At 43.1% G+C, this 13858-nt stretch overlaps 1 protein-coding gene across 1 annotated transcript in view; it reads left to right on the top strand.

The window, feature by feature from the left end:
* The first annotated feature begins 1589 nt into the window (after positions 1 to 1589).
* The window catches only part of KIAA2012 (KIAA2012 ortholog), a 141877-nt gene continuing 129608 nt past the window's right edge, over positions 1590 to 13858 (top strand). The window contains exons 1-2 of the mRNA XM_011974481.1: positions 1590 to 2048; positions 3229 to 3513. Of these exons, the coding sequence (XP_011829871.1) occupies positions 1965 to 2048; positions 3229 to 3513 (369 nt within the window). The 5' untranslated portion in view covers positions 1590 to 1964. The remainder of the gene's footprint in view (positions 2049 to 3228; positions 3514 to 13858) is intronic.

Raw genomic sequence — 13858 nt, 5'->3', positions numbered from 1 at the left:
CACTTCCCAGGTTCAAGCGATTCTCCTGCCTCAGCCTCCCAAGTAGTTGGGTCTCGAACTCCTGACCTCAGGTGATCCGCCCGCCTCGGCCTCCCAAAGTGCTGGGATTACAGGCGTGAGCCATGGTGCCCGACTGAATTTCCTTCCTTCTTAAGGCTGAATAATACTACATGCATATGCTACATTTTGTTGATTCATTCATCTGTCAATGGACACTTGAGTTACTTCCACCTTTTGACTCTCATAAACAATTTTGCTCTGCATATGAGTATACAAATATCTCTTTGAGACCCTGCTTTCACTTCCTTTGGGTATACAGACCCAGAAGTGGAATTACTGGTGGCACAGTAATTCTGTTTAATTTTCTTAGAAACCGTCATACCATTTTCTACAGAGGCTGTGCCATTTTGCATTTCCAACAGCAATGCACAAGGTTTTCAATTTCTCCATATTTTCACCAATACTTGTTATTTTCTGTTTTTGTTTTTGTTTTAAATAGTAGCCATCTTAATAGGTGGGAAGTGGTTTCTCATTGTGGTTTTGATTAAATTCTGTTTCGAGCCTCTGCATTCACTCATTCGCTGTCTTGATTCCCCATAATAAATCCTATTTTATTTTACAACAGAACCTCGGTTTCTTTCTCAGGAGACTTGAGCTTGGTTGAGGGGGGGGTCGGAGGGGGAGGGGAAAGTGCCACATAAGAAGATCAAAAAGGTAAATGGGCTTGTAGCCCATTGTGCTTCTTCACACAGGCCAGCAGGGGGCACTCCCACAAGACTGCCAGGGTAGTTTACCTGACCACTAACAGGCAGTTTGCTTTTCAAGGCTTGAGCAGGTTCCTAGATCCCCAGCTAAGCGGTCTTTTTGTTTCCTGACCCTCTTGCCTCCTGTCTGTGCTCGTCACAATGTCACTGCCAAAGAGACCCAAGCATCCCAGGCTATACAGTGCTTCTCAAAGCGGGTGCTCCTGGCATTCTAGTGGGACAGTTCATCACTATGTGGGAATTTCACACAATGTAGAACATTTAGCATCTGGGGCCTCTGCTGGCTCAATGCCAGCAGGACCCCCAATCATTGCAACAACCAAAATGTCCCCCACCCACATTTCCAGAGCACTCCCATCTGGGGATAGGTTGCCCAGTTGAAAACCAAGTATGCAAAGGAAGCTAGAGAATCCCAGTGTCTCCCGCTCAGGCAAAGCAGCAACTACCATAATGAGGTCTCGTGTCCAGTCAAGGGGATGATGGAGCTCAGCCAAGGAAAAAGTCACAGGTGGTTTTAGGTGACCTAGATGACACCCTGGCTCTGTTAATGGTTAGTTGACAGTGACAGGCTCACATATCAGGAGAGAGGGAAAGACGCTTTCTAAAAACAAGATGACAACAATAACAGAAAAAGTACGCCAACAAGGCCCCCACCCCGTGCAAATGAGACTTGCAACCTGAGCCTGGTCCCTTCAGTGTCCATTTGATCCCCACCCCCATCCCCGGGGACTGCACACTGCACCCGGCACCTCTCTGCCTTGCCTGGGTTAGTTTAAGGGACTTCATTTCCCGGTGCTGCCATAGCAACCAGGAAACAACCTCCGCTCAGACAAGAAGGATGGTGCTGTGGCCGAGCTCTGTAGATGCACACGGCTGGTAACAGAGCCACCGGGACCAAGGGACAACAAGAGCTCAGGAGAAGGGGAGAGACGGGTCGCCCAGAGAGTAGACAATCCAGGGCTTGAGGAGGCTGGCTGTGCGGTTTATTTTTTCTCTCCACAAAGACACACACTGTCTAAACTGTGTGACTGGTTGTTATTAAGAAGCTGCTGCGAGAGGGAAAAATGTATTTAATAAAAGGCCCTGTGTTTGTGGTCTTCTTGGGCTTGCTGTGAGCTCTGGAAATCTTGAGGTGTGACCAGATTTCAGCCTTCAGAACCAAGATGGACTGCCCTTGAGAAGGGGTGGTCAGAGGCAAACATGTTCACGCTCTCCCTCCTGAGTCGGGGCCACGGGAAGCTGGGCCAGGACAAACAGAAGTTAGAAGTCTACTTTGAACCAGAGGTGAGTCTCACAGCTGAAGAAAGGCACATTTTGGAGGTGGGAGAGGAATGCTCTATGTTTCCACTTGGGAGGTAAACCATGTGTGTCTTGGTTTGCGTTGTTAGTGAGGTGGCGGGGTCACTGGAAGATGGTCCTTCCTCCTTTATGAAACTCAAGAAAATAACGCCGTTTTCCTGACACGCCGAGATTGCCACTGGGGCCCTCATCTTTCCCCTTATAGCTGTCTTTGCTTGGACCAAAGGAGATTCCAGATTGTCTGGAATTTGGATGGTTTGGTGCAAGACCAGAATTTCCACCTGGGTTCTAGGCAAGCTGATGGTTGTTTGGTTTTTGGAAGCCATGCTCTGCGGTTGAAGTGCTGTGTGTGTTCATGCCATTTCAATGGCTTCCTTGAACTTTCTGGAATTCAACCCACAGGACTCATATTTAATATAGGCAAAAAAAAAAAAAAACCACTCATTTTAGAAGATTTTAAAGAGGTGGCAAAATTCCCTTGTTATACTAGAATTTTATTTCACTGAATCCTGCCAGGAATAAGAAATCTATTGGGGATACTTTGCAAATTTGGGGGTCATACAGAGATTTCCATTGTCTTGGTACTTTGTCATGATATTTGACCTTTGCTGTGTTAAAAGGCGTATAAAGTTTCAAAGGACCTGTATGGCCAATGGCATTTACTTACCTACAAAATATGTAACCGCTTTATAGGCCCCTAAATAGCCAAATTAGGTAATGTTGCGTAGCATCTGGAATGTATAGAAATTCTCCCCACGTACAGCTGAAGTGGTAGTTGCTTGGAACGCTCCTATTTCAACTGCCAGCTAGTCCAGGTCTAATTTCAAAGTTATCTGCTGCCCTTAATAATTCTGACCGCTTACTTGCATACCAGGAAACTTTAACTGGCCTGTAACCTACACGCAAGCTAAGTTAATCCTCCGGCCATACATGACTCTCCTGAAAGTTGTATGGGGTGAAATAGAACCATGCCCTGGGTTCCACTAATTTTGAAATGTGGAGAGAAAAGGCAGTTGCTAAGAAGAGCAATTGTGTTCCATAACACTGTGTGAACAATTCAGAGAAAATCAGTAACACAAAAATGCCGGAGGCTTTGCACAAGCAGTATTTGCTATAGAAAAGTCTTCCACAGTGGCTCCGTCAAAGTGGCTGCTTTTCATTGCAGGATTACTTGAACTGGAGGTCCCCAGAAGACTACGTTCCTGTCAGCAAACCTCAAGACAAGAACAATGCCAACCAGCACTCCTGGAGCCTCTTTCTCCCTAAAACTTTCAGCACTAGAAAGGGTGCCCTGATCCTCTACTCAGAAGGTTTAGCCATTTCGGCATGGACACCCAAAGAGAGGAGAAAAGGCCTCTACCGCCCCAAAGGTCCCTGGAGGAAGCTGGATCTTGAACTGCACACACTTCAAGACCTCCAAGAAGCCATCCTGGCATATGGAAGGCAACAGGTAGGCAGAGCACTCCCTCGGGTTTGGGGAAGGTGCTGGCAACATGTCTAGAAACCCAGGTGCAGCTTTGGTAATAACTTCTTGGACCCGGGGAAGGTATGGAACTCTCAGACCTCTGTTTCTTCATCTCTAAAATGAGATTGACTGTACTCCTAGCCCTACCTGCTGCACACCATTGTCACGAAGTTTAAATGAGATAATGTATGTGAAAGGGTTCTGAAAAGCATAAAGGGCTACATTATCATCATTTTGTGTTTTCCTTTCAGTTAGAGTAACACAAAGTCCTTTTCAGCATTCCGACAGATTCAGGCCAGCAGACGTTTCAGCAGGATCCTTGAAATCCTGTCTCGTAGCCACAAGCATCATCATCCCACCTCTGATGTTCTTGGCTCTGTGGAAATGAGAGGGAGAACATTTTAAATATTTACCTTGAGCCCTTCAGCGTCTGCAGGATAAGTTAATGACTTTTTCCATCCTGAATATAATATTAAGGGAAAACGCCTGTGCTCATTTTTCTGATTCATACTTCCTAATGTCTTGTGAGATGTGCACCTCGCCCCTGCTTTATATAATTGCATGCATCAGCCCTTTGGCTGAGGCCATAAGATAGTCTGGGAAGATGTGTCGCTTTGTAAAATTCTAGGTTAGAAATGGTGGGTGACTCCCTAATTTAAAAGTGTCTACTGACTTTTCATTCCCACAAAATAGTCATCAGCTTCTTCTATCAGGCCTTTCACACACTGGCTTTTCTGCTCAATGTCTAGCCACATTTCCCACCTGTTCCTGTACCACTTCAATCGTGGATGCCATAAGGCCCCACCCATGTGATTAGCTCATCATTCTTCAACACCTGTGCCCTGTCATGACTCTCCATTTTTGCACACACTTCTACAGCTGGCAAGCTCCCACCCATCCTTCAAAACACAACTTAAATACCATCTCCTCACTGAAGCCTTCTCCCACTTGCCTAGGCAGAGACAGACCATGCCTCCCTCCTCTGCAAATATTCCCATACCATCATGCACTGAGATTTATCTCTTTGACTGTCTGTCATTCCTGATGCATTAACATCTCTTCCCATCTGGGGACCATGTCTAAATCATTTCCAGAAAGAGTACCCACAAATGTTTGTGGAATAAATGACTTGGTCATGCATGATATTTTCAATGTTTCTTAGATCATCTCCTAGAATCATTGTTGGACAATTTATCACTACCCCCATGCCAGGCAGAGCTTCCAAAAGAAAAAACTTCTCTGCCCTCTTTTCATCTTTCAAAATAGACAAGCTTGATGACCTTGGCCCAATGATCTTTGCCTTAAAAATAATAAATTCTTGAATAAAAGAAAACCAATTATTGAATGCTTACTGTTGCGTTATAGCTAAATATTATTTTATTTAATCCTTACAATGACCCTGTTCAATATAGTTTTTCTTGCCTCCTTTTATAGATGAGGAAACCAAAGCTCAGGGTAGATAAGTGATTTGCCCAAGGCCAGAGAGCTACTAAATGACAAAGCCAGAATTCAAATCCAGGACTGCCTACCTCACTAGGGCCTGCATACTTTGCACTCTGCCCTGTTGTTTGTGGACTTGAAGGGACTCCAGTGGTCATTGAGCCTGGTCGTGACCTGTTTGTCTCAGATTCCCTCTGTTACCTTCCCCTGCTCTGCTCTGCATCGCAGGCAGGTTGACCACAGGCTATATACAATTCCGCAAACATCTGTGTTCACTGGCTTCTGGTTGAATTTGCCAATGGGAGACACTGAAAAGAGATTGGAGAGGGATAAGAAGAGCAAGACCACATTATTTCTCCCTTCCCCCTCTGCCTCAGGTGAAAAGAAGCATCTGCATTACCTCTGTGATACAGCTCTCAACAGACAGGCCCACTGTGACCCCCGACTCCTCCAGATGACCCCACCAGCTCCTCCCTCTGTCCTTCTAGCTTAAGTGTGGTGCTGACTTCCTGATGTTACTGATCTCAGTGTTGCCCCCCCGCCCCCATCTGTTTGGCTTCTGAGCTCTCCAATCAACTGTACAACCAATTCCCTAAATTAAATTCCTTCTGTGTTTACTTAGTTTCTATTTTCTTGGTTGGACACTGAGTGATATATAGGCTAACTTACTGCCCAGAGTAAGAATACCTTCCATCGTTTTCAGATGCTTGTCTATAAGGCTAAATACTTCAGGTAACAGATATCTTATTAGTTTATAAAGTAGATGAGTCAGTTTGGGTCAGTTTCATTTTTGGTTATATTTGGTGTCAATGAAACAAAGAAGTTACTATCTTCCTGTGATATCCATCTTCTAAATTTATAGCTCATATCTGTACAAAACAGAATATATAGTCTAACTCCACATGAACAGAGGGAAATGGTGTGAAGAAATTAGAGAAAAGAAAACGTATGGGAGAGTACAGCGCTGGAGTTTAAGATTAAAGGACATAGTAGATTAAAAGAGGAGGGGAAGCAACTCAAAAGGGACTTAGAATTAAAGAAAAAGAACACACCGGGTGCAGTGGCTCATACCTGTAATCCAGCACTTTGGGAAGCAGAGGCAGGAGAACTGCTTGAGCCCAGGAGTTCAAGACCAGCCTGGGCAACATAGTGAGACCCTGTTTCTATCAAAATAAAAATAATAAAAATTATTCTAAAAAAAGAAAAGAAACGCCTCAGAAGCTTTGGAAAATAGAGAGTACCATCTGACTATGAAAACAACAGCCTGGCAAGAAACTTTTAAAATCATAATACCCAGTGCCAGGACAGCTATAGGGAAACAGCAGTCTCACATGTTAGAAGTACAAATTCACATGACATTTCTGGAGGACAATTTGGCAAAGCCTAAAAGGGGCTGATGCCTTTTGATTCAACATTCTACTTTTAGGAGCTGGCCCTAGGACATAATCAGATATAGGTTCAAAGATTTATGCAGAAAAACATGGACTACAGGGTTCTTTACCATGCAAAACACTGAAAACAGTATATGCCCAGCAATGGAACACTGATTAAATGAACTCTGGTAAATCATGTAATGACCTGGGTCAAGTAATGAAGTCATGTGTTAGTCATGAATAACATGAGAAAATCTGCACAAAGTTTTTCTTTTGTTTTGTTTTGAGACAGGGTCTCCTCTGTTACCCAGGCTGGAATGCAGTGGCCAGTGGCACCATCACAGCACACTGCAGCCTCAAACTCCCGGGTTCAAGTGATCCTCCCATCTCAGCCTCCCAGGTAGCTGGGACTGCTGCCTCACGTCACCATGCCAGGCCAACTTTTTGTATTTTTGTAGAGATGGGGTTTAGCTCTGTTGCCCAAGTGGTCTCGAACTCCTAGGTTCAAGCAATCCACCGACCTCGGCCTCCCAAAGTGCTGGGATTACAGATGTGAGTCACCATGCCTGACCCGGAATTTATTTTTTAAAAGCAGATTACAAAAATGTATTCATATAATAAAAATACCAATGTTCATTAACCTTTTTTGAGTAGTTATGGTATTTTTGCCACTATTCTAAGTGCTTTCCAAGTATAACTCATTTATGCTTTCTAATAATCCTGGGAGTAAGTACTATTATTATCCACTTTAAAGGTGAGGAAATAGAAGCACAGAGAGTTTGAGTGACTCACTCAAAGTTATACAGCCAAGTAAATCACTGCACCAGAATGTGAGATTAGGCCACATAGAAAACATCACCTCTCTGGTATAATTCTGATTTTTAAAAAGTGATTATTGACCAGGTGTGGTGGCTCACACCTGTAATCCCAGCAGTTTGGGAGGCCAAGGTGGGTGGATCATCTGAGGTCAGGAGTTTGAGACCAGCCTGGGTAACATGGGGAAACCCATTTTCTACTAAAAATACAAAAACTTAGCTGGGCATGGTGGCGCACACCTGTAATCCCAGCTACTCGGGAGACTGAGGCAGGAGAATTGCTTGAACCCGGGAGGCAGAAGTTGCAGTGAGCCGAGATGGCACCATTGCACTCCAGTTTGGGCAACAAGAGTGAAACTCTGTCTCAAAAAAAAAAAATTGATTATATATCCACCAAAGGATATCCACCCAAATTTCAACTGTGGCATAAACCATGGGTGGTGGGATTATAAACCACATATTAATGTATACATTTCTTTCTACCAAATATATTTTTTAAACTATGGGATTTTACAAATAAAATAAAAATCTATAGCTTTGAAAGAGGTAGACAGTTGACCCTAGAGATCAAGATGAGAGGTTTCGGGGAGGAAAATGGAATGGCAAAAAGTGCTGCAAATTGAGTCCACCAATAACCACACCATCTGTCCATTAGGGTGAGTATTTCTTTGTCCAAATACAATAGTTCAAGAGTTTAAAACACTACACTCAAAGTCAAAGAGCCAAAGTAAGGATGGAAAATGGGGTAGAGTAATAGTGCTGCTTACGGAAGGATCTGTTCTTGGCTGGACTGTGTATCAAGAAACCTACATGACTCAGGCCCCACCCAGACCTGTAAGAATGAAGCCTGTTGCAGAAAGGTGAAAGTCAAGGTTTAAAGCATCTCACAGCACCTCCAGCTCTCTGGATCTGACAGCACACATGTGGCAACCCGTCTGGAGTTTATAGCTCAGCATACATCCACCCTTGAACTTTCTTGATGGCCCAACTCCTAATGGGTAAAGATAAATGTTAAGTCAAGAAATCAGAGGTCAGCATTCTTAGACTTCTGGATACACACAGATATGTTGCTTGGTTGGTTTTTCGTTGTTTTTTAACAGAAGGAAATCTTGTTTAGCATTTCTAAAGTTGAAACCATTCTTCTTGAGGCCTTTAATTTATTCAGCTTCCCATTATTGAGACATCAAATAGCTATAAAACCTAAGTAATCATAATTTGGGGTAGGATAAATACCAACAATGAGACATTGATTAAATAATGTGTCTAAAATAATGTGTTTTAAAATTCAGTTCACAGGACATGCCACTTCTCTGTTCCATTGAGAGACAAACAGGATTTAGATAACTATAGCAGATTTCAACCAACATTGTACAATTGTCCCTTGGTATCTGCAGGGTTCCAGGATACCCCTTGATTTCAAAATCAAGGACCACAATTACTTCCAGGAATCCCTGAAGATACCAAAATCCGAGGATGCTTAAGTCCCTTATATAAAATGGCATGGTATTTGCATATAACCTACACATACCCTCCCATATACCTGTCTCTTATACACATCTAGATGTGTATAAGAGACAGAGACAGAGTTTTGCTCTGTTGCCCAGGCTAGAGTTCAGTGGCATGATTGTAGTTTACTATAACCTTAAACTCCTAGGCTCAACCAATCCTCCTGCCTCAGCCTCCCAAGCAGCTAGGACTATAGACATGTGCCACCACACTCAACTAATTTTTAAAAAATTTTTTGTAGAGATGGGGTCTCACTATGTTGCCCAGACTGGTCTCATAATCCTGGGCTCAAGCAGTGCTCCCACCTCAGCCTCCCAAAGTATTGGATTACAGATGTGAGTTGCTGCGTCTGGTCTATATTGCTATTATTAATTGTTTTTTTCCACATATTTTTGATCCATGGTTGGTTGAACCTACAAATGCAGAACCCACAGATGCGAGGGCCAACTATATTGCTACTACCATCTTCATTATAAATTTGGTTAAGTTTAAAAGTATTGTCAGCCTTGTTCCACTGAATAGTCACCACTCATTCTGTACTGCCTAATTTCTCCCCGCATGTTAATACTCAAGGCATTTAACTCTTTCATTGCTATTTTCAGCCAATGTCCCCCCACGAAGGAACCTTTAGGTTACATTTTTTTGTTTTGTTTTTTTAGACAGAGTCTCGCTCTGTCACCCAGGCTGGAGTACAGAGGTGTGACCTTGGCTCACTGCAACCTCCCCCTCCCAGGTTCAAGCGATTCTTATGCCTCAACCTCCTGAGTTGCAGGGATTACAGGTGTATGCCACCATGCCTGGCTAATTTTTGTATTTTTAGTAGAGACAGGGTTTTAGCTTGTTGCCCAGGCTGGTCTCGAACTCCTGACCTCAGGTGATCCTCCCGCCTGGGCCTCCCAAAGTGCTGGGATCATAGGCCTGAGTCACCATACCCAGCCCAGATAGCCATTTTATCAAGTAGAAAATACTGTAAGAAATATGCCTTTTGAATTATTTTTCCCATTCTAACAATAATATCGGCGTTTTAAATAAATTAGAAAAATATAGAAAAGGAGAGAGAATTATAAATTATCTGTTACCCTTTTAGCCAGAGATTAGGAAGGTGAAGTTTCCTTGCAAGTCCCGATCAATAACCTGCTACTTGTTTGACGGTGTCGGTAAAATGTAGGAAGTGCTCTGGTGGCTGTCAACAGTGTTAAGTAGGCACCAAGGCAGCAAAGGGGAGAAAGAGCAATTTGCCTGCACTCCTTTTTCTGAGTGTGCTCCATTGGAGCAGGTCCTGAGTCGTTGTACTTGGAGTCTTTAACAAACCTAGAAGTAGGAAAGATCAGAGAGAAACATGGTCAACTCCAACTATGAGGTCAAAGGTAATGTCAATAACAGCTGAACTTATTGAGTGCTTAGTGTGTGGCAGGCACTTTACCTGTATAACCTCATTCAATCTGCACAAGCCTAAGAGCTAGGTGCTAGCATTACCTCCGTTTTATAGGAAGGAAACCTGGGGCTTGCCATTAACTAGTTTGCTCAAAATTACACACCTAAGTGGTGAAGCTAGAATTGGAGCCCAACAACGGACTCCAAAGCCCCATGTTTAACCCCTAGACGGCTTGATTTTGGAAACTCCACATGCCCCAGAGAAAAAGAAGCATCTCCCCAGCTTTAACAGTATGTTTAAAAAGTGGACCTGAGTCTTTCAACACATCCATTAAGCTAACCCTTTGTAATTCTAGGAGAGCAAATCAGATTTTTATTAAAATTAATTTGGATGATAAGTAGCATTTCTATAATAAGCTATATATATGATCCAGTACACTCCTGTTTCTCTAGGTTTTATGTACTTCATTCATTTGTTCCCTTGTATAACTAACAGAATATTTATAACAATGGCGGGGGCCAGGCATGGTGGCTCACGCCTGTAATCCCAACACCTTGGGAGGCCAAGGCGGGCAGATCACTTGAGGTCAGAAGTTCAAGACCAGCCTGACCAACATGGAGAAACCCCGTCTCTACTAAAAACACGAAAAAAATTAGCCAGGCGTGGTGGTGCACACCTATAATCCCTGCTACTCGGGAGGCTAAGGCAAGAGAATCGCTTGAACCCGGGAGGCAGAGTTTGCAGTGAGCCAAGATCACGCCATTGCACTCCAGCCTGGGCAAAAAGAGTGAAACTCTGTCTCAAAAAAAAAAAAAAAGAAAGGGCTAACACTTATGTAGAACTTAGTATTATATCAGTACCATTCTAAGTGCTTTACACTTATTAACTCACTTAATCCTCACAACAGGTTAATAAGGTAGATGCCTTTTTTATTGTAGCGAAATATATATAACATGAAATTTACCATTTTAACCATGTTTAGGTGTACAGTTTGGTGGCAGTAAGTATGTTCACATTGTTGTACAATCATTACCATCATCCATTTCCAGGAGTTTTGCCACTTGGCTAAACTGAACTCCATATCCATCAAATAGTAAATCCCTATTTCCCTCTGCCACCAGCTCCTGCAACCATATTTCTGTTGTCTCTGTGAATTTGACTATTCTAAGAACTTCATATAAGTGAAAGCATACAGTTGTATCCTCTGTGGCTAGCTTGTTTCACTTAGCATAATGTCTTCACTCATTAGAAGAATGAATTCATGTTGTAGCATATATCCAAATTTCCTTCTTTTGTAAAGCTGAGTAATATTCCTTTGTATGTATACACCACATCTGATTTTCCATTCTTCCATCAACAGATACTTAAGTTGCTTCCACATTTTGGCTGTTGTGAACAATGCTCTACAAACATGGATGTACAAATATCTGCTCATGTCCTCGTTTTCAGTTATTTTATGTATATACCCAGAAGTGGAATTGTTTGGATTATACGGTAATTCTATTTTTAATTCTTTGAGGAACTACCATAGGATTTCCTATAGCAGTTAGTTACACCATTCTACATTCCCACCAGCAGTGCACAAGAGTTCCAGATTCTCCATATCCTCATCAATACTTGTTACTTTCTGTTTTCTTTCAATTTTTTTTTTTTTTTTTTTTTTTTGGTGACGGAATTTCGCTCTTATTGCCCAGGCTGGAGTGCAATGGCACGATCTCGGCTCACCGCAACCTCCGCCTCCCAGGTTCAAGCGATTCTCCTGCCTCAGCCTCCCTAGTAGCTGGGATTACAGGCATGCACCACCATACCAGCTAATTTTGTATTTTTAGTAGAGACAGGGTTTCTTCATGTTGGTCTGGCTGGCCTCAAACTCCTGACCTCAGGTGATCTGCCCGCCTCAGCCTCCCAAAGTGCTGGGATTACAGGCATAAGCCACTGCGCCCGGCCTTAAACATTTTATTTGATAATAACCAGATCGTTTTGTAATTCATAAGCATGATGATTGGGTGTTCACATGCATATGTGAATGTGCCACCCTCTGAACCTTGTTACAATGTCAACACATCACCTGTCTGACCTGAAAAAAAATTTTCTTTATTTTATAATAGCCATTCTAGTGAGTGTGAAGTGGAATCTCATTGTGGTTTTGATTTGCATTTACCTAGTGATAAATGACATTGAGCATCTTTTTATGTTCGTATTGGCCATTTGTATATCTTTTCTGAAGAAATATCTATTCAAGTCCTTTGCCTATTTTCTTAAGTGGGTTGTTTGGTTTTTTTTTTTCATTGAATTGTAGGAGTTCTTAGATATTCTGAATACTTGGTTCGTGCCTGTAATCCCAACACTCTGGGAGGCTGAGGCGGGAGGATCACTTGAGCCCAAAAGATCGAGGCTACAGTGAGACATGATCACACCACTGCTCTCCACTGGTCTCCAAACTGAGACCATGTCTCTGTCTCTCTCTCAAAGAGAGATATTCTGGATATTAATCTCTTACCAGATACAAATTTACAAATATTTTCTCCCACTCCATGGGTTGCCTGCCTTTTCTCTTTGTTGATAGTGTCCTTTGATGCACAAAAGTAGGGAGACTGAGGCAGGAGAATTGCTTGAACCCGGGAGGCGGAGGTTGCAGTGAGCCAAGATCGTGCCACTGCACTCCAGCCTGGGTGCCAGAGTGAGACTCTGTCTTAAAAAAAAAAAAAAGTTTTAAATTTTTATGAAGTCCTACTTATCTATTTTTTTCTTTTTTGCCTGTTCTTTTGATATCATATTCAAAAACTCATTGCCAAACTCAGTGTCATGAAGCTTTTCTCCTATGGTTGTAAACTCTAGGGGAAAACTTTTCTAAGAGTTTTTGCTCCATTTTGAATTAACTTTTGTAAAGGGTGTACGGTAAGAGTCCAATTTCATTTTTTTTTTTTGCATGTAAAGTATGTACTTTTGTCATCCTTACTTGACAGATAAAGAAACTGAGGCACAGGTGAATCAAATAATTTCCCTAAGGTCACACAGCTAGTGAGTCATCAAGACAGGATTCAAATCCAGGCAGATGGAGCTCTTGTAGGACCTGGAGCCTAATTTTTGCTGCTAGCAATCCTAGTTGTACCTTCACATTTGTGACATATGGCTGGTCAAATCTTTGATGCTGAATGGTTTGGTCAGGGATCAAGCCTTCTTACAGCACTGCATTAATGAGAAAATTCAGACCACTTAACGACTCTCTTCTTTATGGCCTGGTTTCCAGGAACACATGCTCACCACAGATAGACAGGAGAGAGAGTTATCATTTGCACAGAATCCCAGAAATTAAACCTGCAGAGAAAGGGCTGGCTGAGAGCAGCAGTGTTTGCACAAGGCTAATCAAAGTCAGGCTGGGGATGGAGGATGCTTTCCACTGCAAGTGGCCCCTCTCCCCTCCCGCCCTGCCCCCGCCTCTACTCCAGTGGCACTCACCTGGCAGCCCCAAGGCTGGCTCCAGTCACACATGCACAGGTGCAGCAACAATGGGCAGTCACCCTGTTCTAAGGCTTGGCCTTTGCTAGAGAACACTGACTCCAGCAAGTCTGACTGAGAGCGAGCAGATGCCAGCTGTGCCCCTCCTGAGAGAAGGACTTCTGGCTGGAGCAGGCAGCTCAGAGCACAGGTGGTCAGCAGTAAAATGCAGACATTATTGGGTTTTTCCATTCAACCGAGCCAATATCTGAGTAGTCAGGAACTGCCCTGGGCCTAAAACAGTGCCTGACACATAGCAGATGCTCAGCAAATTGTTTAATGACATATTGGTTACAAGGATGTGGCCGGGGAAGGTGGGGGTG

This window comes from Mandrillus leucophaeus, unplaced genomic scaffold (genome assembly GCF_000951045.1).
Source record: "Mandrillus leucophaeus isolate KB7577 unplaced genomic scaffold, Mleu.le_1.0 Scaffold146, whole genome shotgun sequence".
In the NCBI taxonomy this organism is placed as follows: Eukaryota; Metazoa; Chordata; class Mammalia; order Primates; family Cercopithecidae; genus Mandrillus; species Mandrillus leucophaeus.
Note: the sequence above shows the minus strand (reverse complement) of the source record. Positions and strands in the feature narration are given on the sequence as shown.